A 24,887-nucleotide genomic window follows, 5' to 3' on the forward strand; every position below is an offset into this window, starting at 1 on the left:
AATTCTTCTATAAAACATTGAATTATTCCTTATACCCATTTACAGAAGTATGTAGAATTATTGAAAATATAAAATCCAAGCAAAAAATGATGTAAACGCTTTTATAACTTCAAACAATAGGGAATAAGGGTTTTCTTTTGAGTACATGGAGGGAAATGTATTTTGCAATAGGGAGACAGCCAAAAATGGCCGCGATGTTGACTGTCACAGAGAAGTAAGATATGTTACAACTCTATGGAATATAAGATTATTGTTTTTGAGTAGATTATGGCACTATACTCACAGAGTAGTAACTACTGTGTACTAGTAACAGTATAACTTAAATTCATACGGAATACGCAATATTAAATAAGTTATACAAAGTTGACATTAATATTATTCAGTGTATACATATTATTATAGTGGCTTTAGACCATTGTAGCTGGCGTAATTTGTGGAGCATAGGCTTAAATTGAATAATGAAGAAACGTGCGATTATTCGTATTAACTCCTCTGAAAAAAATGAATGCGATGAACAAATTGTATCTTTGTGGCAGAACATATCGCAGTTTGTGTGTTGGGAGTTTTGCCGTTTTGCTGCGGAGGACACTGGGGAAATTAAGCCTGATTTATTGCAGTTTTTCAAAGGTAATGTATTAAAAAAAAATTATATATCTATATATATATATCTATATTTTTTTTTCCTGAAAACATATATATAAAGGATTTCTGATCAACAAAAAAACTAATAATTTTGGTCGAGATTCAGTATTGGGTTCATCGCTATACTGCAAACCGCATGAAATGATTATTATTACTAGCCATATAGTGCAAGGAAGCCTGAGGCTTATGCTGCACCAGCTAAAAAAAAATTTCCAAATTACCCAGAGAGAGAGTAGAAGGGAATCACCAAGAAGAGAAGAATAATTGTATCCAGCTCAGGACCCTGGGTGTGCCAAGCCCATACTCACCAGGTGTGAGCCCCTGGGGTTAAGATCGAGTAATGTTACAACTTACATTGCCCAGCAATGTGCCAGTGTCATTCTGAATAATAAAAATTTTCTGTTTCCTGCACTGATATCAATCAGAACGGTCTCCTTTAAATTTTTTTTTCCAGTTGTTACAATGAACAGTGCCATTTATAAGTGTATTCTGCCCTCTCCTTTACTTATTATGCATCATCAAAACCATTACTCAATGTAAACTTTGCAGTTTATTCAATGCAGTCAGTGCTAAGCGTCACTGGCAGCTATGCCAAATGTGGTAGCGGTTCCCATGGAGCTTAAATTTAGACTTATCAAAGAAAATTATAGATTCCCAATGCTGAAATGTTTTTGTCGAATTCTTTAGCTCAGGTAAAGATTCCCCCCCCCCCCATATATATAGGGTCAATAAGAACACTTACTTATGAGGTTGATATGATTTCAGACTTCTTGTAACCAGTCTACAGTGGAAAATTCTTCCATTTGTCTTTCAACTAAAATGTTTATCACATAGCTTTTAGATTGGTAAGGTTGTCCTAGATTTCCCTCTGGCACTTCCAATTCATTGTTTATTTTTAATTCTCCACACAGAAGACTGATTATCAGATATCAGATTATATGCACTACAATTTTTGCATTAGCATTAGTAGAGGCATATGATGCAAGAAAGCAAGCTTATGCAGCATCAGCCAAAAAAAAAAAAAAAACCCTTCCACTTCACCCCTCCATTCGTTCGAAATACCTGTCCAGCTGAGCCTTAAATTTATTTAGGCTATCAACTTCCACAACAACGGATGGAAGTCTGTTCCACCAGCCAACTATCCACTGGCTAAAGGCAAATTTCGGCACATCTATCCTACATCTGTCTTTCCTCAATTTGAATTTATGCCCTCTCAGATGATTATTCTGAGCAAGAAACAGTATCCCATCAGCATTGAGCATGCTCAAACCATTCAAGGCTTTGTACACCTCTATCAGATCACCTCGCCGGTGCCTAGTCTCCAGACACTGTAATTTGCAAAACTTAAGCCTTTCTTCGTAAGAGCACCCCTTTGTTCCATTCACTAATCTTGTTGCCCTTCTCTGTACTCATTCCAGCACCTCTACATCTTTCTTGGAATGAGGCCTCCAGACCTGTATACAGTACTCTAGGTGTGGCCTGACCATTGCCTTAATGACCAAGGGAATAATCACCTCCCTATCCCTGCTAGAAAAATTCCTGTATATCATTGATAAGACACCATGAGCTACTCTTGCAGCCCGTCTGCACTGCTCAGAGAACTTCATATCTGCCTGCACAATTACCCCCAGGGCCTTTTCATTCTCTACCACTGTCAGTGTAGTATCACAGAGTTGATACGTTGCTCTGGGGTTGCTGTTTCCCATATGTAGTACTTTACATTTGTCAATGTTAAACTTCATTTGCCACCTCTCAGCCCATCTGCTCAACCTTTCCAGATTCTGTTGCAGCAGCATAGCATCAGTAGTGTCCTTAACAACCCTGCCAACCTTTGTGTCGTCTGCAAACTTGGAAATTAAGCTTGATATACCATCATCAGTATTATTTATAAATACAGAAAACAACAATGGACCCTGAGGGACTCCACTAATAACATTAGTCCACGATGAGCAGTGTCCATAAATTACCACTCTCTGTCTTCTGCCACTCAACCATCCCTTTATCCATAGCAAAAATTTGGCACCAATGCCACACTGCTCCAACCTGTGCAGCAGTCTTCCATGTGCAACAGTATCAAAAGCCTTTCTAAGATCCAAGTATATAATATCAAAGTTATTCCCTGCATCCAATTCTTTTGTGACTACATCATACTATCCAATCATATTGGTCAGGCAAGACCTTCCCTTAACAAAACCATGCTGTCTGAGCTATAACTGAATTCTTGTCAAGATAATCCTGCAGTGCTTCTTTTACCAGTGCTTCCATTAATTTTCCTGGAACAGAAGTTAAGCTCACAGGTCTATAATTACTTGTATCAGCCTTTGATCCTCCTTTGTGAATTGGGGTTACATTTGCACATCTCCAGTCTCTGGGTACCTCCCCTGAGTCCAAGGAAGCTCTCATAATTATGTCTAATGGTGTGCTTACTTCCTTTGCTGCCTACTTTAATATAACTGGATAGATCTCATCCACTCCAGGTGCCTTTGTTGTATTTATCTTCAACAATTTCTCCTCCACTTTATTCTCAATTATTACAAGATCATCTAGCTCACTGCCAGTGTTTACTTCATCTATGGCATTCCCCTTCCTGAATAATTCCTCATGTGTGAATGTAGATGCAAAATATCGATTTAGTTTGTTAGCTACCTGAGCAGGATCATGAACAGTTGAACCATCGATATCAAGTGGACCAATCTGATTAATCCCCTCCCTTCTAGAGTTTACATAAGTAAAGAACTCCTTGCTGTTTTTCTTTGCATCCCTTGCCAAAGATTTCTCGTAATCTGCCTTCGCCTGCCTAACCTCCTTTGTAACTTGGTTACAGATCAACTTATATCTATCATAGGCTTCTGTGTCACATGTTAATTTATATGTATCCCATGCATTTTTCTTCTCTGCCATATGTCTCATTAGTTCATCTAACATCCATGTAGGCCTGATATTGAACAATATTTCTTAGCATTAGCATTAGTAGAGGCATTTGGTGCAAGAAAGCAAGCTTATGCAGCATCAGCCAAAAAAAAAAATAAATAAATAAAAAATAACCACTTCAACTTCACCCCTCTGTTCGTTCGAAATACCTGTCCAGTTGAGCCTTAAACTTATTTAGGCTATCAGCTTCCACGACAAGGGATGGAAGTCTATTCCACCAACTAACCACCCACTAGCTAAAGGCAAATTTCCTCACGTCTATCCTACATCTGTCTTTTCTCAATTTGAATTTATGCCCTCTCAGGTGATTATTCTGAGCAAGAGGAAGAATCCAATCAGCATTGAGCATGCTCAAACCATTTAAGGCTTTATACACCTCTATCAGATCACCTCGCCGGTGCCTAGTCTCCAGACACTGTAATTTGCAAAACTTAAGCCTTTCTTCGTAAGAGCACCCCATTGTTCCATTCACTAATCTTGTTGCCCTTCTCTGTACTCGTTCTAGCATCTCTACATCCTTCTTGAAATGAGGCCTCCAGACCTGTATACAGTACTCTAGGTGTGGCTTGACCATTGCTTTATACAAGGGAATAATCACCTCCTTATCCCTGCTAGAAAAATTCCTATATATCATTGACAATACACCATGAGCTACTCTTGCAGCCCATCTGCACCGCTCAGAAACTTCATATCTGCCTGCACAACCACCCCCAGGTACCTTTCATTCTCTACCACTGTCAGTGTAGTACCACAGAGTTGATACTTTGCTCTGGGGTTGCTGTTTCCCATATGTAGTACTTTACATTTGTCAATGTTAAACTTCATTTGCCACCTCTCAGCCCATCTGCTCAACCTTTCCAGATCCTGTTGCAGTAGCATAGTGTCAGTAGTGTCCTTGACAACCCTGCCAACCTTCGTATCGTCTGCAGACTTGGACATTAAGCTTGATATACCAATATCAATATCATTTATAAATACAGAAAACAATAATGGACCCAATACTGAACCCTGAGAGACTCCACTAATAACATTAGTCCACGATGAGCAGTGTCCATTGATTACCACTCTCTGTCTTCTCCCCCTCAACCACCCCTTTATCCATAGCAGCAATTTGCCTCCAATGTCACGCTGCTCCAATTTGTGCAGCAGTCTTCCATGTGCAACAGTATTAAAAGCCTTTCTTAGATCCAAGTATATAATATCAAAGTTATTCCTTGCATCCAATTCTTTTGTGACTACATCATACTATCCAATCATATTGGTCAGGCAAGACCTTCCCTTAACAAAACCATGCTGTGTCTGAGCTATAACTGAATTCTTGTCAAGATAATCCTGCAGTGCTTCTTTTACCAGTGCTTCCATTAATTTTCCTGGAACAGAAGTTAAGCTCACAGGTCTATAATTACTTGTGTCGCCCTTTGATCCTCCTTTGTGAATTGGGGTTACATTTGCACATCTCCAGTCTGTGGGTACCTCCCCTGAGTCCAAGGAAGCTCTCATAATTATGTCTAACGGTGTGCTTACTTCCTTTGCTGCCTACTTTAATATAACTGGATAGATCCCATCCACTCCAGGTGCCTTTGTTGTATTTATCTTCAACAATTTCTCCTCCACTTTACTCTCAGTTATTACAAGATTCTCTAGCTTACTGCCAGAGTTGAATACACCTCTGGCATTCCCCTCGCTGAATAACTCCTCATGTTTGAATGTAGATGCAAAATATCGATTTAGTTTGTTAGCTACCTGAGTAGGATCATCAACGATTGACCTATCGATATCAAGTGGACCAATCGGATTCATCCCCTTCCTTCTAGAGTTTACATAAGTAAAGAACTCTTTGCTGTTTTTCTTTGCATCCCTTGCGAAAGATTTCTCGTAATCTGCCTTCGCCTGCCTAGCCTCCTTTGTAACTTGGTTACAGATCAACTTGTATCTATCATAGGCTTCTGTGTCACGTGTTAATTTGTATGTATCCCATGCATTTTTCTTCTCTGCCATATGTCTCATTAGTTCATCTGACATCCACTTAGGCCTAAACCTTGAACAATATTTCTTAGTTGGTATGTAAAGCCTAGTAGCTTCCAAGATAAGTTCATTGAATGCTTCCCATTTTGAATTTGCTGATGGTAACATCATCAGTTGGTCCCACTGTATAGAATTTAAATACTGTCTGTCCATCGCAGTCACCTTTACGAAAGCAATAACCCCATCCCTTTACCCCTAATGGTAGTTACCTCTTTGAGTAAATCCCACTTCAGCACACTGTGATCACTGCCACCTAGTGGTTCATTTACCTGCAGATTCTTAATGCATGAAGGATCACTACTGATAATCAAATCAAGAGTATTGCTCCCTCTAGTTGCCTCCCGAACATGCTGATTTAGAAAACAATCATCCAATAAATCCACAAAAGCCTTGCATGTGTGTGAGTGACCAACCCACAAATTCCAGTCAATATCTGGGAAATTAAAATCCCCCATTATAAGACTCTCTAATTTATTGGCCGACTCTATTTCCCTGTACAGTTTCTTATTATACTTAACAGAGTCATTAGGCCTATAGCACACTCCTACTCTCAATTTTGATCTCCCATTGCTTATGTCACACCAAACTGACTCAACACTGCACTGTCCAGCGATGTCAACTGGCTTCACTTCCTTGGTTTTTATGTGTTTCTTAACTAATAGCATAACCCCTCCCCCCTTCCTATTCTGTATATCCTTTCTGTTGTACTCCCTCAATTCCAGTTCTGCATTACTTATATGTTTGTGACACCACGTCTCTGATATCCCAACAATATCTGCCTTTGATGCTTTGAGCAATACCTCAAATTCATCAAATTTATTTACTAAACTCCTAGCATTGGTGTACACGCAAGTATACATGCACCTGTTCATTACACTGTACATTTATTACTTGTTTATTACAATTAACTGAAACACAGTACATTGTATGCAACATGTTACATTAATAAAACCGTTTATATAAAGTTTTAACATTATTTTCAAAAGTTTTCCCTTTCAAACACTCACACCTTATATAATTTTTGTTACAATGCACAATAATATTTCTCAAAAGTGGCTCATTATAAATTTGTTGCGCTTAACATCCAAGATCATTTTATGCACAGAGAATGATTCTTCTACTTCTACAGAAGTGACTGAACTGTATTTAAAAATGTGAGCTTGTAAAGCCTCTACTTGAAATGGAAGTTCATTTCCTTTCCTATTTATAAATTCATTTATAGCCAAGCCACGCATAACGCGAATTCGATTAACGCATTTTTCAGTTACCACGATTTGAAAAAATTATACCACTTTTTGCTTTACACTATGCAAATTTCCAGTTAATGCAATCTTTTTTTTTTTTTTAAGTGATAGTTTAAAAAGATATGAATCGCATGTTAAGCTTATGGCACGTCGGACGGGCAATAAACAAACGTTTGCTGGCTGCCCGCCTAAGCGTGTTCCATCAGTCATCAGAAGAAGACGTGTTACTTGTTTGTCTCCCGCTAATAAAGTCAGTGCAGATTCGCCTTTAAAAATTCTAATTTTTAAATGAGCCAGATGAAAATGTTGCTGTGTAGGAGATAACAGTAAAAGAATTAGATGAAATCTTTCATATCGCCAGGGCCCAGAGAAGATTGTTGTCGGCTATCGGAAATTGATTGATGAAAAGAGAAAGTCAACACTGTTCAAATATTTCCGTAACAAATTGTTACTTCACTATGTCGCTAGTGTCGTTGTTAGTACTGTTGACGTTTTAGTATGATGCACTTCATTTAATATCCTAATGTATTCATTTTGCTTTATTTAATTCAGTTGTTGTCGAGAAATTGTCAGTAAGTTATTCGGCTATAAATTTTAATAGATTTTGTAAACTGTTAAGATTAGTTTATTATCGTTGTAATAATGTTAGGCCTAAATCAGGAATCGCTGACTGCCTCGTTTAACCCTAGTTAGTTGTTTGTGCATCGGCTTCTGTGGCTATGGTTGGTTGGTGGAACAGACTTCCATCCCTTGTCGTGGAATTTGGTAGCCTAAATAAATTTAAGGCTCAGCTGGACAGGTATTTCGAATGATCGGAGGGGTGAAGTGGAAGTGGGTTTTTTTTTTTGTTTTTTTTTTTTGCCTGATGCTGCATAAGCTTGTTTTCTTGCGTCATATGCCTCTACTAATGCTATAATACATCTCCCAAGGTTTTTGCAGTACTCTGATCCAAGCCCGAGGCAGGATTTGGTCGCAGACCTTTGGGTTGCCAGGCAGGCACTTTACACACCTGGCTAGCCCAGTCGGCTATTTAAACTAGGACGCTGAATACCCTGACCAGTGTAGTCATGCGAATAGTGAGCTCCGTGGAAAAAGTTATTTTTATTATGAAAAACATCGAATTTCTGATTGCAGATGGTGTTGGAAGAAAGAGGAAATTGGACTGGATGTACAGGTGACCTTTTTGTGACTTTTCGTCAACTATTTTTAGAGATATAAAAGTTTTTAAGAAATTTTCCTATGTAAACCAGTACAGCAATATTCTGGCAGATATGTTTAGAATAATCGTTTTGATTAGAGCGGGCCAAACTTTGGAAGCCCTAAAAACCTACAAAATAATCTCTCTTTGCCCTATATGCATGTAGCAGGTATCATTCACCAGCATATTACAGCCACAAACTGATAAAAAGATTGACAACCCCGATAATCCGCACATCGATTATCCGGGACCTTTGCTGATATGGATAGCAGAAATCACAGACTGAAAGAAACTCAGCCAAAAGGGAGGACAACGAGATAACCCCCCCCCCCCCTAGAACAACAGGAGGACACAGAAGACGCCTGTCCAGGGACCCACCCCCCAAACACAAATCAAGCGTAAAAACAAAAAGCTGTTAACAGCGAAAATAGAGTAGGGAACACGCTCCCAAACTGAGAGTAAGGACACTCAGGAAAATGTCAAATGCGAACAAAGAAACAAACAGCGAAAAGGAGCAGGAAACTCCCCCCACGGATCCCTCCCTTCTGGTGGGCACTGTCTATGAAAAGTCACTGGCTCTCAAAACAGCACTGGGATCAATATTTAAAGAACCGAATAACAGGATAACCACCCTTGTGAGGTTGCAAATCGTCACAATCTTTAACAAGATGGAGACTATCCTTTTCAAGAATTATGTTGAAAATGAAAAGTTCCCCGCGAGGCTGCAGGCCTATAAAGACTGTGGGGCAAATAAAATGCAACAGGATGCTCCCACATATGCTGAAACGCTGAGGAGTAACCAAAATCAAGGAAAACAAACTCAGAGCGGCCCCCCAAAAAAGGAAGCAACCTCTCTTGATGACACCCAACTTGGTTGTGCTTAGACCTGTGGCCCCCAGGAAAAGAGAACTAGTGAAGAAATAAAGACAACTGTGATGAAGGAACTAAAGGATGACCTCAAAGCTACTAAGATAAAGTCCATCCGGAAAACGAGGAATGTAGAACTCGTTATTGAAAAGGAGGGAAACGAAGACATAAGACGATAATGGATAACCCAAAAATTGCCACCTTGGGTTTGACTGCAGATTTGCCAAAAAAGAGAGGACCTGCTATCATTGTCTTTGACATTGACAAAGACCTAACCCCGGAACAGTTAGCCACAGAGATCATAAACAGAAATCGGAGACCGACCCCCCAGCAATTACAGGAACAGCGAACCCTGGTGCAGCCCAGGTACTCCATCAGATCTAGGGCAGGACCAAACAGAAACTGGGTTCTAGAGCTGGCCCCGACTGTCTGGCAGCAACTAAAGAATCAAGAGAGAATCTACATTGAATGGGGATGCCACCGATTCCAGCAACATGTGGCAGTCCCGAAAGGCTTCCGGTGTTGTAAATATGGCCACACAACCCACACATGTACACAAACAGAATCAACCTGCAGTCACTGCTCTGGCAGGGGACATGAATATCAAACATGTCCAAACAAGGAGCAAGATCCAATCTGTACAAACTGCAAGGCAGGGAAAATGGACCATTCGCATTCTATCAGAGACCCGAACTGTCCAGTTTATCTTAAAGTAAAAGGGTTATACCAGTCACGAACCAACCGACTATGGAGAGATGCCCTAAAGAGTACAACAGATCCAAAATTGCAATAATACAGCATAACGCGCAGAGAGCTAGAGCAGTGGCCCAGCAACTTAGGGTCATAGCGGACGAGGAAGCAGCTGACGTCCTACTACTACATGAACCATATACCCACTCAAAACAAGTGTGCGGATATCCGGCTGCATACAAAATAGTCCATGACGAGAGTGACACCCCTTGGGCTGCGGTTGTGGTCCGCAATCCCAATTATACTGTGACTAAAGCAACACAGCTTTGTGCACCCTGGGCGGTGTGTACCCATATCTTAATGTCATTGGGCCAAATCTATGCTGTGGCCCTTTACAGCAGGCCGGGCGAGGACATCACACCCATCACCAGGTACTTGCAGGCCTTGACCGACATGCTCCCTGATTAAAGGATCATAATTGGGGCAGATGTAAACTGCCACTCACCAGCCTGGCACAGTCTGACCCCAGACAGGAGAGGTACCAGAAATGGACAGATCTTAGAGGACTTTCTCTCGAACTCCCGGTTCGCTATCCTGAACAGACCACACCGATGCCTACATTTTGTAATATATTGTGTGGGAGGCGACTATTGATGTCACATTGTCCACGGGAAACCTTGCAAGTTATGTTGATCAGAGACTCGTGGACGACTTCGGACCACAGGGTGATTACCTGCCAAATCAGAAGATCATTAAACAGGCTACTGATACCTAAACAAACACTAAATCGCTTCGCCATCCACTGGGCGAACTGGGAAAGGTTCAGAGAGGTCTTAATGCCCACTGCGGCCCAACACCTGGAAACAACAAACCAGAATGGGGACCCAGACGAGAATCAAAAGAGGGTAACGGAAATAATACTTGTGGTGAGTGATGCATCAATGAAGAGGAGAAATCCCAAACTGGAGCAGTCCTGTGGTGGACTCACGAGATCCAGCAACTCAGAAGGGAGACCATGAGAAGAAGAAAACTCTTTCAATGGGCAAGACGCACATGGCCTGCTGCTGAGGTCCAGATACTAAAGGAGCGCTATAGAGAAGCAAGAAACAGATATATGGATGCGATAAACAAGAGCAAACAGAGAGCCTGGGAAAACTTGGCAGGCATAACAGGAAATAATGAGCCATGGGGGGGGTAGTCTATAGGATAATCACAAACAAACTCCCCAAGGGGGAAGTTATTTCTACCACAGTGACACCACAGGGGAGCCAAACCACCACATGGCAACAGTCAATCACAAATATTCTGGGCACTATTTTCCTGGAGACTGCCATGCCTACTTCACCTGAACAGCATAGAATATGCCAAGAAAATGACATATACACCACTGACTCCCGTGAACCACCGTTCAGTGCCCTGGCCTCGATTATCTCGAACCGGAAATTATCAAAAAAGTAACGGATCTGACCCCCGAACTCCTCCTAAATCTGTTTAATAACTGTTTGGATCAAGGCATCTTCCCAAGAAACTGGAAGACTGCGGGGACTGAAGCTGATCCCAAAAACAGCCACGAAGCCTCCACAACAGCCAACCACCTACAGACCAATAGCTTTGCTACCAGTGATCAGCAAACTATTTGAGAGAATGCTATATGCCCGAATTGACACACATTACAAGAGTGGTGAACTGCACATGTCTACCCAGTTTGGCTTTAAGCCCGAGTCTTCGACAGTAGAGGCACTTAGACATCTGCTGCATGTGTGGCCAGTTCCAGCAGTAAATACTACCTAATCATCTCCATAGATTTAGCCGGGGCTTTCGACACCATTTGGTGGCCAGGTGTCCTGGCAAGACTAAGGCGGGCCAGCCTTCCCTGCAACTTGTATCTCACTATCAATTCTTACCTTACCGACAGGAGTATTAGTGTCGTGCCACCCTATGGTAGAGTAAACCACCGTGTCTGCAGGGGTTGCCCCCAGGGTTCCGTCCTGGGGCCGCTGCTGTGGAACATTGTCTTGGATGAGTTCCTGGCCATGGACCTTGGTGACGGCCAAACCCAAGCTTTTGCTGATGACTTGATTTTGAAAATTGCTGCTGACAGTAGAACCCAGTTGGAGGTAAAAGCAAACCATGCCATCAAGATACTACAGGACTGGACCATCTTACACTGCCTAAAAATCTCACCAACTCCTCAATCTTACTGAAAGGCTCCCTTGACCTGCACAGGCCGCCTCAAATAAAGGAGAACAACACCACAATGAAACTCCAAAGCCAGCTTAAGTACCTGGGGGTGATATTAGATTGTAATCTTTCCTTCAAGCAGCATCTCACACATCTAAGAACAAAGATAAGGAAATACTCTGCACTGTTAGCATGTGTGGTTCGTCGTGACTGGGGACTTAAACTTCGTGTACTCTTCTTATATTATAAAATGACATTCCTACCAGCTATAACATACGCCTCTGCGGTTTGGTATCACAAGGCATCAACCGCCATAAATAGACGCATAATCGACTCAATCCATAAAACTATCCTGTTAACCATTACCAGAGCCTGCAGCACCACTACCACTGTTGCCCTACAGGTCTTGGCTAGAGCCCTTCCCTTTGACCTTAGCATTAGTAGAGGCATATGATGCAAGAAAGCAAGCTTATTCAGCATCACCCAAAAAAAAAAAAAAAAAAAAAAACACCACTCCCATTTCACCCCTCCGTTCGTTCGAAATACCTGTCCAGTTGAGCCTTAAATTTGTTTAGGCTATCAACTTCAACAACAAATGATGGAAGTCGGTTCCACCAACCAACCACCCGCTGGCCAAAGGCAAATTTCCGCACATCTATCCGACATCCGTCCTTCCTCAATTTGAATTTATGCCCTCTGAGGTGATTATTCTGAGCAAGAGGAAGAATCCCATTGGCATTGAGCATGCTTAAACCATTCAAAGCCTTATACACCTCTATCAGATCACCTCGCCGGTGCCTAGTCTCCAGACTCTGTAATTTGCAAAACTTAAGCCTGTCTTCGTAAGAGCAACCCTTTGTTCCATTCACTAATCTTGTTGCCCTTCTCTGTACCTGTTCCAGCAGCTCTACATCCTTCTTGAAATGAGGCTTCCAGACCTGTATACAGTACTCAAGATGTGGCCTAACCATTACCTTATACAAGGGAATAATCACCTCCTTATCCCTGCTAGAAAAATTCCTGTATATCATTGACAAGACACCATGAGCTACTCTTGCAGCTCGTCTGCACTGCTCAGAGAACTTCATATCTGCCTGCACAATTACCCCCAGGTCCTTTTAATTCTCCACCACTGTCAGTGTAGTAACACAGAGTTGATACGTTGCTCTGGGGTTACGGTTTCCCATATGTAGTACTTTACATTTGTCAATGTTAAACTTCATTTGCCACCTCTCAGCCCATCTGTTCAACCTTTCCAGATCCTGTTGCAGCAGCATAGCGTCAGTAGTGTCCTTAACAACCCTGCCAACCTTTGTATCATCTGCAAACTTGGACATTAAACTTGATATACCATCATCAATATCATTCATAAACACCGAAAACAACAACAGACCCAACACTCAACCCTGAGGAACTCCACTAATAACATTAGTCCACGTTGAGCAGTGTCCATTGATTACCACTCTCTGTCTTCTGCCACTCAACCATCCCCTTATCCATAGCAGCAATTTGGCTCCAATGCCACACTGCTCCAATTTGTGCAGCAGTCTTCCATGTGCAACAGTATCAAAAGCCTTTCTAAGATCCAAATATATAATATCAAAGTTATTCCCTGCATCCAGTTCTTTTGCGACTACATCATAGTATCCAATCAAATTGGTCAGGCAGGACCTGCCCTTAACAAAACCATGCTGCGTCTGAGCTATAACTAAATTCTTGTCTAGATGATCCTGCAGTGCTTCTTTAACCAGTGCCTCCATTAATTTTCCTGGAACAGAAGTTAAACTAACAGGTCTATAATTACTTGTGTCAGCCTTTGATCCCCCTTTGTGAATTGGGGTTACATTTGCACATCTCCAGTCTATGGGTACCTCCCCTGAGTCCAAAGAAGCTCTCATAATTATGGCTAGGGGTTTGCTTACTTTCTTTGCTGCCTCCTTTAATATAACTGGATAGATCCCATCCACCCCAGGTGCCTTTTTTATGTTTATCCTCAACAATCTCTCTTCCACTTTCCTCTCAGTTATTACAAAATCATCTAGCTCACTGCCAATGTCTACTTTACCTACGTCATTCTCCTTCCTGAATAACTCCTCATGCGTGAATGTAGATGCAAAATACTCGTTTTGATTGTTAGCCACCTGAGCAGGATCCTCAACTGTTGAACCATCAATATCCAGTGGACCAATCTGATTCATCCCTTTCCTTCTTGAGTTTAAATAGCTAAAGAACTCTTTTCTGTTTTTCTTTGCATCCTTTGCCAAAGATTTTTCGTAGTCTGCCTTTGCCTGCCTAATCTCCTTTGTGACTTGGTTACAGACCAACTTATATCTATCATAGGCTTCCATGTCGCCCATTAATTTGTATGTATTCCATGCATTTTTCTTCTCTGCCACATGTCTCATTAGTTCATCTGACAACCATTTAGGCCTAAATCTTGAACAATATTTCTTAGTTGGTATGTAAAGCCTGGTAGCTTCCAAGATTAGTTCCTTGAATGCTTCTCATTTTGAGTTTGCTGTTGGTAACATCATCAGTTGGTCCCACTGTATAGAATTTAAATACTGTCTCAGACCATCATTATTATTTTTTATTATTATTATTATTATTAGCCATATGGTGCAAGGAAGCCTGAGGCTTATGCTGCACCAGCCAAAAAAAAAAAAAAAAAAAAACCAACAAGAGAGAGAGAGAGAGAAGTAGAGAATGATATCCAGCTCAGGACCCTGGGTGTGCCAAGCCCATAATCCCCAGATGTGAACCCCCAGTCGCCTTTACGAAAACAAAAACCCTTCCCTTTACCTCTGATGGTAGTTACCTCCCTGAGTAAATCCCACTGAACACACTGTGATCACTGCCACCTAGTGGTTCATTTATCTGCAGATTCTTAATGCATGAAGAATCACTACTGATAATCAGATCAAGAGTATTGCTCTCTCTTGTTGCCTCACGAACATGCTGATGTAGAAAACAATCATCCAATAAATCCACAAAAGCCTGGCTAGTGTGTGAGTGACCAACCCATAAATTCCAGTCAATATCTGGGAAATTAAAATCCCCCATTATAAGACTCTCTGATTTACTGGCCCACTCCATTTCCCTGTACAATATCTTATTATACTCATCAGAGTCATTAGGCCTATAGCACACTCCTACTCTCAATTTTGATTTCCCTATGCTTATGTCACACCAACTGACTTGACACTGCCCTGTCCATCGATGTCGACTGGCTTCACTTCCTTGGATTTTATGTGTTTCGTTACTAATAGCATAACCCCTTCTCCCCTCCTGTCCTGTCTATCCTTTCTATACACATTGTATTCCCCAAATTCCAGTTCTGCATTCCTTATATCTGTGTGACACCACGTTTCTGATATCCCAACAATATCTCACTTTGATGTTTTGAACAATACCTCAAATTCATCAAATTTATTTACCAAACTCCTAGCATTGGTGTACACGCAAGTATGCATGCACCTGTTTCTATTCTTAGCTACCCTAACACAACCCATGTGTTTACTTGTACCGCAATGACTCCCAGCCATCTCTGAAATATCCTGCATCTTGTTTTTCAGGCTTCTGTTCATTCCAATAGAAGCAGTGCAAGACATCATACCTGGACATCATATGTACTGGAATAGCCTATTATATAACCAAAGGAATGCCTTGCACCCACCTAGACTACACAGTGGATAACAATCCAACCCACGAGCCTGATAAGAACAGGCTGCAGAAATACCTAAAACAAACCTGGCAATACCGCTGGACAAACACAACAAAAGGGAATATCACCAAAAAGTTCATCCCGGACGTAGACAGAGTATACCCCATTCTCCCAACCTTGCTGCAACCCGGACTTTACACGACCTACCTCCTTACAGGTTATGGCGCTTTCAATGCACAGCTTACAGCATTGGGAATAGTGGGGATCCGCATTGTATTTGCGGGGAACAAGAAAGCTGGGTGCACATTATGTTTGAGTGTGCCCAATACGAAGACCTTAGATGCAGACTAATAACTAGAGTTCACTGTCTACCGAGGGATCTTGAGTCACATCTACTAGATACACAAGAAGAATATTTAGCCTTAACTGATTTTGCCCAGGGATTATTTACCAGGTGCCGAACACTAACCGCCATATACAGAAGACTTTAATGGAATGAGACAAAACAAACCTGCAAATAGCAGCGAGACGACACAGAGGAGCCACCTGTACAGACCTTGGACTGACTAAAAAATGCACTGGGAAAAGACAAGTGACAATATATTGTCTAACCACAAGAGTCATGATTACCGCCAATGGAAGCGAAAAACACTTTTAAATAGTCGTGACATCAGAACAAAGGGATACTGCCCCAAGACCTTGCAGCATAGACCCACTACATAATGACAAAAGGTAGTGTGAGGACTAGCAAACATCACGGAAGGGATAAAACCCCAAAGCCAGTAGACTTGATTAAGACCCCAAGATAATGACCAGAAAATAGGACCCAGACCACATGCAGTCTGGAAGGATGACATCCCAGATTTAACCCCCTACCTAGATGAGACTCAACGGCCAGCTTTTTAGGGCCTGCAAACTGATCGAGACGACATACGTGGCACTCTCCCGCCGGGACAGCCTATTGGCGACCCGAATCCGCACTCTCTTGAGCGGATCTTTCTTCCCGAACTCCTGGGGAGGGGGGAAGGAGAGGCTTGCCTCTCCTCGCCTCCCCAATTTGCTCACTCTGGTGGGGCACAGGCATGCCTCACTAACTGCAGGGGCCATCTACTCTGTCAGCCCCTTATTTCCAATTTCTTCCCCCCCAGTCTTCATCCTCCCACCAAACTTTTGTCTTGCACAGTGTTTAGTCTTACATTTCAAAATCAAAAGAGAACATCAAAATTCTTACCTGAACCTATTTGGTTTTTAAAACTCACTTTCACCGCACAGCCCCATGTCGCATACTATTAATACTAACTTGTTAAGTATCACTAATATCAACCTCGATTTTTTTTTTTTTTTTTTTTTTGGTCCTAGCCACTGAAATCCCAGGAAAGTAAGTGGCAAGACCAGCCAGAGTACAAATATTGGTAATACCCGGACGGCCTCCCTGTGGCGGGTATTGGTAACGTCAGGTCTCACTAGGGGCCCGGGGGCTAACAGGCCGGACGAACAATGGGTACAACAAACTACATAGTACATATCCCACACACTTTTAAATCTCTGGCTTGTCCGATACAGAGAACTTACGCGGAGATGGGAAAAATCCCAGGTGCCGTCAGACCCCGAACATACCTAATACCCAATATGTATTTTATGTCAGAGGTTCCCAAACTTTCTAGGTTCACAGCACCCTTAGTGTCTCAGAAATTTTTTCACGGCGCACCTAGACCAAAAGTTCCTAACAGTTCCGTTTGTTAAGTAGTTAGGTCCAAACAATGCCCTGGCAAAGTCCACTGCTATGGCTAGGAAGTATTTTTTTTTTTTTTTTTTTTTGTTGAGAAATGTCAGAAAAAATACTTCCTAGCCATAGCAGTGGACTTTGCTGGGACGTTCGACTCCCTTTGGTGGCCAAGTGTCCTGGGCAGACTCCGAGAAGCGAAAATCCCAGCCAACTTATACAACAGCATTAAAACTTACCTCTCCCAATGAGCTATAGAAGTAGTGACACCATACCACCGATGATGCCTGCAGAGGTCCATCCTAGGCCCCCTGCTCTGGAACATACTCTTTGACAAGTTCCTGCACATTAATCTTGGGGAAGTGCACTCACAGGCCTTCACTGATGATTTAATTCTTATAGCATTCTGCAGATTTAATTCTGCAGACTCAAGAGTTCAGCTGGAGGACCAAGCAAATGCCCTAAAAATCCTACAGAAGTAGGCAGCGGACAACTTTCTTCAAATATCAACAGAGAAAACCAAATCAATCCTACTGAAAGGAACCCTCAATGTCAGAAGGCCACCCCAAATAAATCAACGTTGCCAATGAAATACTTTGGTGTCGTTTTTTACCCAAAGCTATCATTCCAGCCCCACCTCAAACAAGTCAGGAACAAAATAAGGAAATACTCTGCCATGGTTGCAAGGATCACGCACTGCAACTGGGGCCTGAAAAATTGCATCCTGATATTGTATTACAAGATCATTTTTATTCCAACGATCACCTACGCAGCTGCTATTTAGTATTGCAAGACCACTATGGTCGTCAATAGAAGAACACTAGAATTGACCCATCGGTCAATCTTACTCACAGTGACTTGAGCCTGCAACACAGTCAGCACGGAGGCCCTCCAGGTGCTGGCCTGTGTCCTCCCATTGGACCTGGAGGCGGTCCGACGCAGCCTAATCTACTACTACTACTCCGAAGGGATTCCTATAACATTCCAAGGATATACAATCGAACCGACAAATGGAAAGAGCATGAGCATGGAAAAACTGCAACTACAAAAACACCTCCAACAAGAATGGTAGAACAGGTGGTTGGCCTCCACTAAGGGGGAGGTCACAAGGAAATTTTTACCATACGTTGACAAGGTCTACACAAAATCACAGTCTTGGCTTCAGCCTGGATGGGCACTCACCTTTCTACTAATGGGCCATGGGCCCCTTCAATGACAAGCTCACCATGCTAGGGCTGCTTGATGACCCACGCTGCACCTGCAGAGTTGCTGAGAGCTGGTCACATCTTATGTATCAGTGTCCAAGGTACGAAAATCTGCGGGATTATTCTACATGAGATTGACATACATCCCACAGGACCAGGAGCAGCACCTTTTGGACTCGTATGATGAATACAAAATCCTTACAAAATATGCCCAGGACCTCTTTGCGAGAAGAGGAACCCAGTAAGCACTGACAAACTAGCAAGTGACTGGAAACCAGTTGCACTCTCCATGCCACTGTTCTTCTAACAGATAATGACCATTAACCAGAATGGGACATTCTTTGAAGAATGATTGCAGCTCTGGACAATGCCTACAACCCAGAGTGGAACCCAAAACCAAACTTAACCCAATCAGCAACCTGGATGGGATACGTTCTGAAAAGAAAGACGGAATCCCTTGGCAAGACTACAACTTGGAATGGACCTTGAACTCCTAAAAAGGAGAACTTTACCGAACTTGTCCCAACTGCTGGATTCCTACAACAGACTCTGACTCAGATAGCAGCTCTGCTGCACATGCGTCAGAGGTTCCGTCACAGGTTAGTCCCAGACAGTGTTCGCTATGATGGAGATCCATCATAGTGAACACTGTCTGGGACTAACCTGTGGAAAGGGATCAGACTGACCTTCTGGACAGGACATTGTCCTACTTTTGGCCAGACCATGATACTGATGGCACCGGACTTAAAGGAAACGCATTGAATTTGACCAACTGCAGCCTTGCTATCTATGCGCTGTTTGGCGATCAGTACCCTGATCTCTTGCTGGGTAGTACCTTTATTCCCCTTTCCTGGCAGGGGGAAGGAGCCAGACCCCTGCCCCTTGCCACTTGCTGCCCTCTTTTCTTTCTGGTGGAGCATGGGCCTGCCCCACTGTCACTAATTGGGACATCTTCTCTATTGCACCCATTCTTCTGACTTTCCTTCCCCCAGCCTTCAGTTTCCCTACCCCACTCTGCCTATACACTAGCTTATGCCTTGCATATCAAAATTTAATTGTGCAAATTGAACCTCGTCCATTGACTTTCGGCCTGCAACCTAGTGGAATTTTTTTTTTTTTTTAGGTCCTAGCCACTGAAATCTCAGGAAATTAGGTGGCAGGACCTGCCAGAGTATATATAAACTACTGGATTCCTGGTCTGCCTCCACGGGGCGTAAGTGGGACAATGTTGAGCCCCAACAGAGGTCCAGTGGCTAAACGACCAGAAGAACAACAGTACACGACACTAAACGATAAAAGACCCACACACTTTTAAATCTCTGGCATTTACAGCATACTGTAATCCCTGGTGCCACTTGACCCTAAATACACTTACAACTTAATAAGAAATGTTGTAACTGTGAACTACCTTGAGCTAGTAGTGTGCACGGTGTCCAACTGATGTCAAGTTTCGCTGTTTCCCTTGAAAATTTAAAGTATTCCGTGGTGCACAGTTTGAGAACCGCTGTTTTATGCAATAAACATTTAATTCCATAATTATTTTCATTATCTTTTACATGGTATACAGTTAAAAAGTTATTTAAAAGGTATTTTTAAAATTCTTTATGGACATTCCTGAACATCAAGGACCAATTATAATTTTTCCTATTGATTATTATATTCAATTAACGTGTTTCCATTTTGTACAATGTGCTCTTGGGACGAATTAATCACGTTAATTGAGGTCAACCCGTATTTTCCTTAAAGTTTGAAATCCTCAGTTCTTTTCTAAAACTATTGCATTTTCTTCTCCTATGCCTCCAGTCATGGTTGAAATTTGCAGTTCAACCTTTTCCATCTCTCCAATTGTGCTGCTCAAAGAAAGTCCCCACGTTTCAAGTTTGATTATACAACTAGGTAACCAGACGAAACAGGTCAGGATGAACAATAAATGTTTTATAGCCAAAGGATCAGAAAGTATTGCCTTAGCGCTACCAATTGCCGCTGAATGCATACTATCCAAGGAATCAACAAATTCTTTTAAAGAATCAAAATTTTCAGCATAAAATGATGCCGCCTGTAACCATGTTCCACATCTTTTGAGAATATGACCAGGTGGGAGAGGTAGAGTAAGTAGCATATTTCTGTAAGTTGCTACCCTCAAAGGAGCTTTGACAAAATGAATTTTATACTAGAAATCAGTTTGCTAATTTCACCAAAATTCTTCTGAATTGCCTCTGCAAATCTGTGTAAGCCATTGACTAAGCAAGTAACACCGATCAGATTTGGATAGAAAACTTCCGAAGCTGCTTTTACCATATACGAAGCAGCATCACTAACAAAACTACACTCTTTCGCTATAGATCAATTCTGGCCATAATAACGGTAAAGAATCATTACAAAATTTTGCTATTGAAAAGTAATTCACTTTTTCGAGAGCCTTACAAGCAAGCAAATACGGTTGGCAATGGTTCTGTATCTAATTTTCCAGAAATAAAATTAGCATTAGCATTAGTAGAGGCATATGAAACAAGAAAGCAAGATTGTATAGCATCAGCCAAAAAAAAAACTCCCCATTTCACCCATCCATTTACTCCAAATGCTTGTCCAGTTCTTAGACTTGAACTTATTTAAGTTATTGACCTCCACTACGACAGATGGAAGTTTGTTCCAACTATCAACCGCCTGCTGTCTAAAGGCAAATTTCTGCACATTTATTCTACAATTGTCTTTCCTCAGTTTCAGTTTAAATCCCCTCAGGTGAGTAATCTGAGCAAGAAGAATCCCATCAGCGTTGAGCTTGCACAAACCATTCAAGGCCTTATACACCTCAATTAGATCACTTCTCAGGTAGCCTAGTCTCCAGATGCAGCAATTTGCAGGACTTCTTGGTAAGAGCAACCCTTTGTTCCACTCACATCTCGTTGCCCTTCTCTGTACCCATTCCAGCAGCTCTACATTCTTCCTAAAATGAGGCCTCCAGACCTACATGCAGTACTCAAGGTGTGGCCTGACCATTGCCTTATACAAGGGGACAATCACCTCCTTATCCCTGCTACCAAAGTTTTTGAATAACTTTGACAAGACACCATGAACTACTCTTGCAGCCTGCCCGCACTGCTCAAAAAATTTCATATCTGATTGCGCAATTACCCCCAGATCCTTTTCATTCTCTACTACCCCGAGTGTAGTACCACACAGTTGGTACATTACTCAGGGGTTACTGCTACCTGTATACCGTACTTTACATTTGTCAATGTTAAACTTCAGTTGCCACCTGTCAGCCCATCTGCTCAACTTTTTTAGATCCTGTTGCACTAGTATACTATCAGTACTGTTATTAACAACCCTGCCAACCTTCGTATCGACTTTAACCCTGATATACCTTCATCAATATCATTAATAAATACAGAAAACAACACTGGGCCCAACACCAAACCCTGTGGGATTCTACTAATAACATTAGTCCACAAAGAGCAGTGTCCATTGATTACTCTGTCTTCTCCCACTGAACCATCTTTTTATTCATTGCAGCAACTTGCCTTTAATGCCATACTGCTTCAATTTGTACAGTACTCTTCCATGTGCAACAATATCAAAAGCTTTTCTAAAATTCAAGTCTATATCAAAATTATTTTTTGCATCCAGTTCCTTTGTGACCACATCATAGTATCCAATCAAATTTGTCAGACAAGACTTCCCCTTAACAAATCCATGCTGTGTCTGAACTATAACTGCAATCTTGTCTAGATGATTGTGCAGTGCTTCTTTAACCAGTGACATCATTATTTTCTCTGGAACAGAAGTTAAACTAACAGGTCTTTAATTACTCGTGTCACCCTTTCATCCCACTTTGTGAATTGAGGTCACATTTGCACATCTCCAATCCATGGGGACCTACCTTGAGTCCAAGGAAGCTTTCATAATTATGGTTAAGGGTTTGCTTACTTCCTTTGCTGCCTCCTTTAATATAACTAGATAGATTCATCTACCCCAGGTGCCTTTTTATGTTCAATTTCAACAATTTCTCCTCCACCTTGCTCTCAATTATTGCAAAATCATTAAGCACACTGTTACAGTTTGATAAACTTCTGGCATTTTCCTTCCTTAATTCATGTGTGAATGTAGATGCAAAATACTCATTCGGTTTGTCCGCTACCTCAGCAGGTTCATCAACAATCGAACCATCAATATCAATTGGCGCAAACTGATTCATCCCCTTCCATCTAGAGTTTACATAAGTCAAGTAGCCTTTGCTGTTTTTCTTTACATCCTTTGCCAAAGATTTCTCACAATCTTCCTTCACTTGACTAACCTCCTTTGTGACTTGATTACAGGCTAGTTCTACCATACTACCATATTCTTCTTCTGTGTCACCTGATAATTTATATGTATCCTATGCATTTTTCTTCTCTGCCACAAGTCCCATTAGTACATCTGCCATCCATTTAGGCCAAACCTTGAACAGTATTTCTTAATTGGGACAAAAAGCCTAGTAGCTTCCTCTTTGAATGCTTCCCATGTGAATTTGCTCTTGGTAACATTGTCAGTTGAGCCCATTGTATAGAATTTAAAAACTGCCTGAGACTGCTGTAGTCACCTTTACGAAAGCAAAACCTCTTCCCTTTACTCTTGAAGATACTTACATCTTTAAGTTTTTTTTTTTTTTTTATGTGAACCCCAAACACGAGAGGTATTAGAACCTATAGTACTTAGTACCGTGCTTGGGTTGGAGGTTGAGAAGACGAAAGAAGATTGGACTTGAACTTCTGTAGATTGTAATTTTCAGGAAATACGTGTGAAGGAAGGTTGTTCCAGAAAACGGCAGTTGAATGAATAAATGAGGAAGATGAAAAGTTGGTTCTGTGGGTTTGAAGTTGGTCAGGAAATGGATGTTGGCTGGTGGCAGCACGTGTTCGGACTGTTTTGAAAGAGAGAGAGCGGGAATTATAGACGCTAATTCAGAAGAACAGTGCCCATGGAAGTATCTGTAGAAGAGGCATGCAGCAGAAACAGTGCGTCTATGAGACAGCGAGTGGAGAGACTCTGTTAGAGATGAATCATTAATTAACCTAACTGCCCTCTTCTGAATGGAATCAAGAAGCCTGAGAGAGGTTTTGGGGGCACCACCCCAGATGTGGGAACAATATTCCATGGCAGGGCGGATTTGCGATTTGTACAGAGTGGGCAGCTGTTTGGAAGAAAAGTAACGCCGAGAGCGAAAGAGAAAACCAAGTTTTTTAGATGCAGAGGAAGCAATATTTGTAATGTTCTTGTGCCAAGAGAGATTAGAAGTCAGGGTAATCCCCAAAAGAGATATATCCTTTTGCCTAGAAATTGGAGTGTCACTAAAGATAAGCATAGGAGCAGAAGAATCCTTTTTGCGAGATATAAGACAAGACTGAGTGTTAGAAGAGTTGAAATCAACTAAGTTGTCTTTGCCCCACTGGAGAATTACCTGAAGATCGGCATTTAAGGAATTGGTAGCAGATTTTCGAGAAGTTGGAGCTGATTGAGCAGGACAAGGTTTCTCAAAATGGAAAGTTGAATGCATTGTGCTATCATCAGCAAAACTATGGATAGGATTTCCAGTCAATGGAAGAAGGTCATTGATATACAAGAGGAAAAGAGTGGGGGAAAGAACTGAACCTTGGGGGACACCGGCATTAGTGGAGAAGTTAGAAGACAGAGAGCCATCAACCATTACCCTCAGTGAGCGATCAGAGAGAAAACTGGATAACCAATTACTAAAAACAGTTGGCAAACCATAAGATGGAAGCTTGTTTAGAAGACCTTTATGCCAAACACGATCAAAAGCCTTTGAGTTGTCAAGAGCAACTACTTGTGTTTCACCGAACCTTTCCATTGAATTAGTCCATAAATGGGTAACATAAGCCAGAATATCACCAGTGGATCGACACTGACGGGATCCATACTGGTGATCGTTGATCAAACGGAAGGTTTCTAGGTAGTTTAAGAGTTGGCGGTTAATTGATTTCTCCATTACTTTAGAAAGAGTAGGAGTAATTGCAATGGGATGATAATTGGATAGGAGGAATTTGTCACCCTTTTTAGGAACTGGCTGGATATGAGCAAATTTCCAAGCAGAAGGAAAAACACCTTTAGAATAAGAAAGTGAAAAAAGGCGGCAAAGAACAGGAGTAAGTTCAGGAGCACAGGTTTTGAGAACAAGTGGAGAAATACCATCAGGACCTGGAGCTTTCTTAGCATCGAGATTCATCAAAATCCTTCTGATATCCTTTTGACGGAAGACCACAGGAGGCATTGAATGGAGTCTGTTGGGAATGGTGGGAGGTGTTTTACCAAGATCATTAATACATGAGTTGGAAGAAAAATGGGATGCTAGCAGGTCAGCTTTATCCTTGGCTGAAGTGACAACAGAACCATCTGGTTTGGACAGAGGTGGGAGCAGAGATGGGCAAAAGTTGCGGCCAATAGCTTTGGCAAGAGACCAGAATCCATTAGGGCAAGAAGCAAGTTTTCTACTCTTAGCCTGTCCAAAGTCTAGTTTGGACTG

The 24,887-nt window shown here is 41.8% G+C and overlaps 1 protein-coding gene across 3 annotated transcripts in view; it reads left to right on the plus strand.

Annotated features, from left to right (window-relative positions):
• Positions 1-202: 202 nt before the first annotated feature.
• LOC150089668 (uncharacterized) overlaps positions 203-24,887 on the plus strand; it is a 316,209-nt gene continuing 291,524 nt past the window's right edge. For 2 of the 3 annotated variants that reach the window (XM_090368725.1, XM_090368724.1), the window contains exon 1: positions 203-627. In XM_090368725.1, coding sequence (XP_090224851.1) covers positions 459-627 — 169 coding nt within the window. In that variant the 5' untranslated portion in view covers positions 203-458. The remainder of the gene's footprint in view (positions 628-24,887) is intronic. The other variant, XM_090368726.1, reaches the window with a different exon arrangement.

Source organism: Mastigoproctus giganteus, chromosome 2 (genome assembly GCF_048544385.1).
Source record: "Mastigoproctus giganteus isolate SK-2022 chromosome 2, ASM4854438v1, whole genome shotgun sequence".
Lineage (NCBI taxonomy): Eukaryota > Metazoa > Arthropoda > Arachnida > Uropygi > Thelyphonidae > Mastigoproctus > Mastigoproctus giganteus.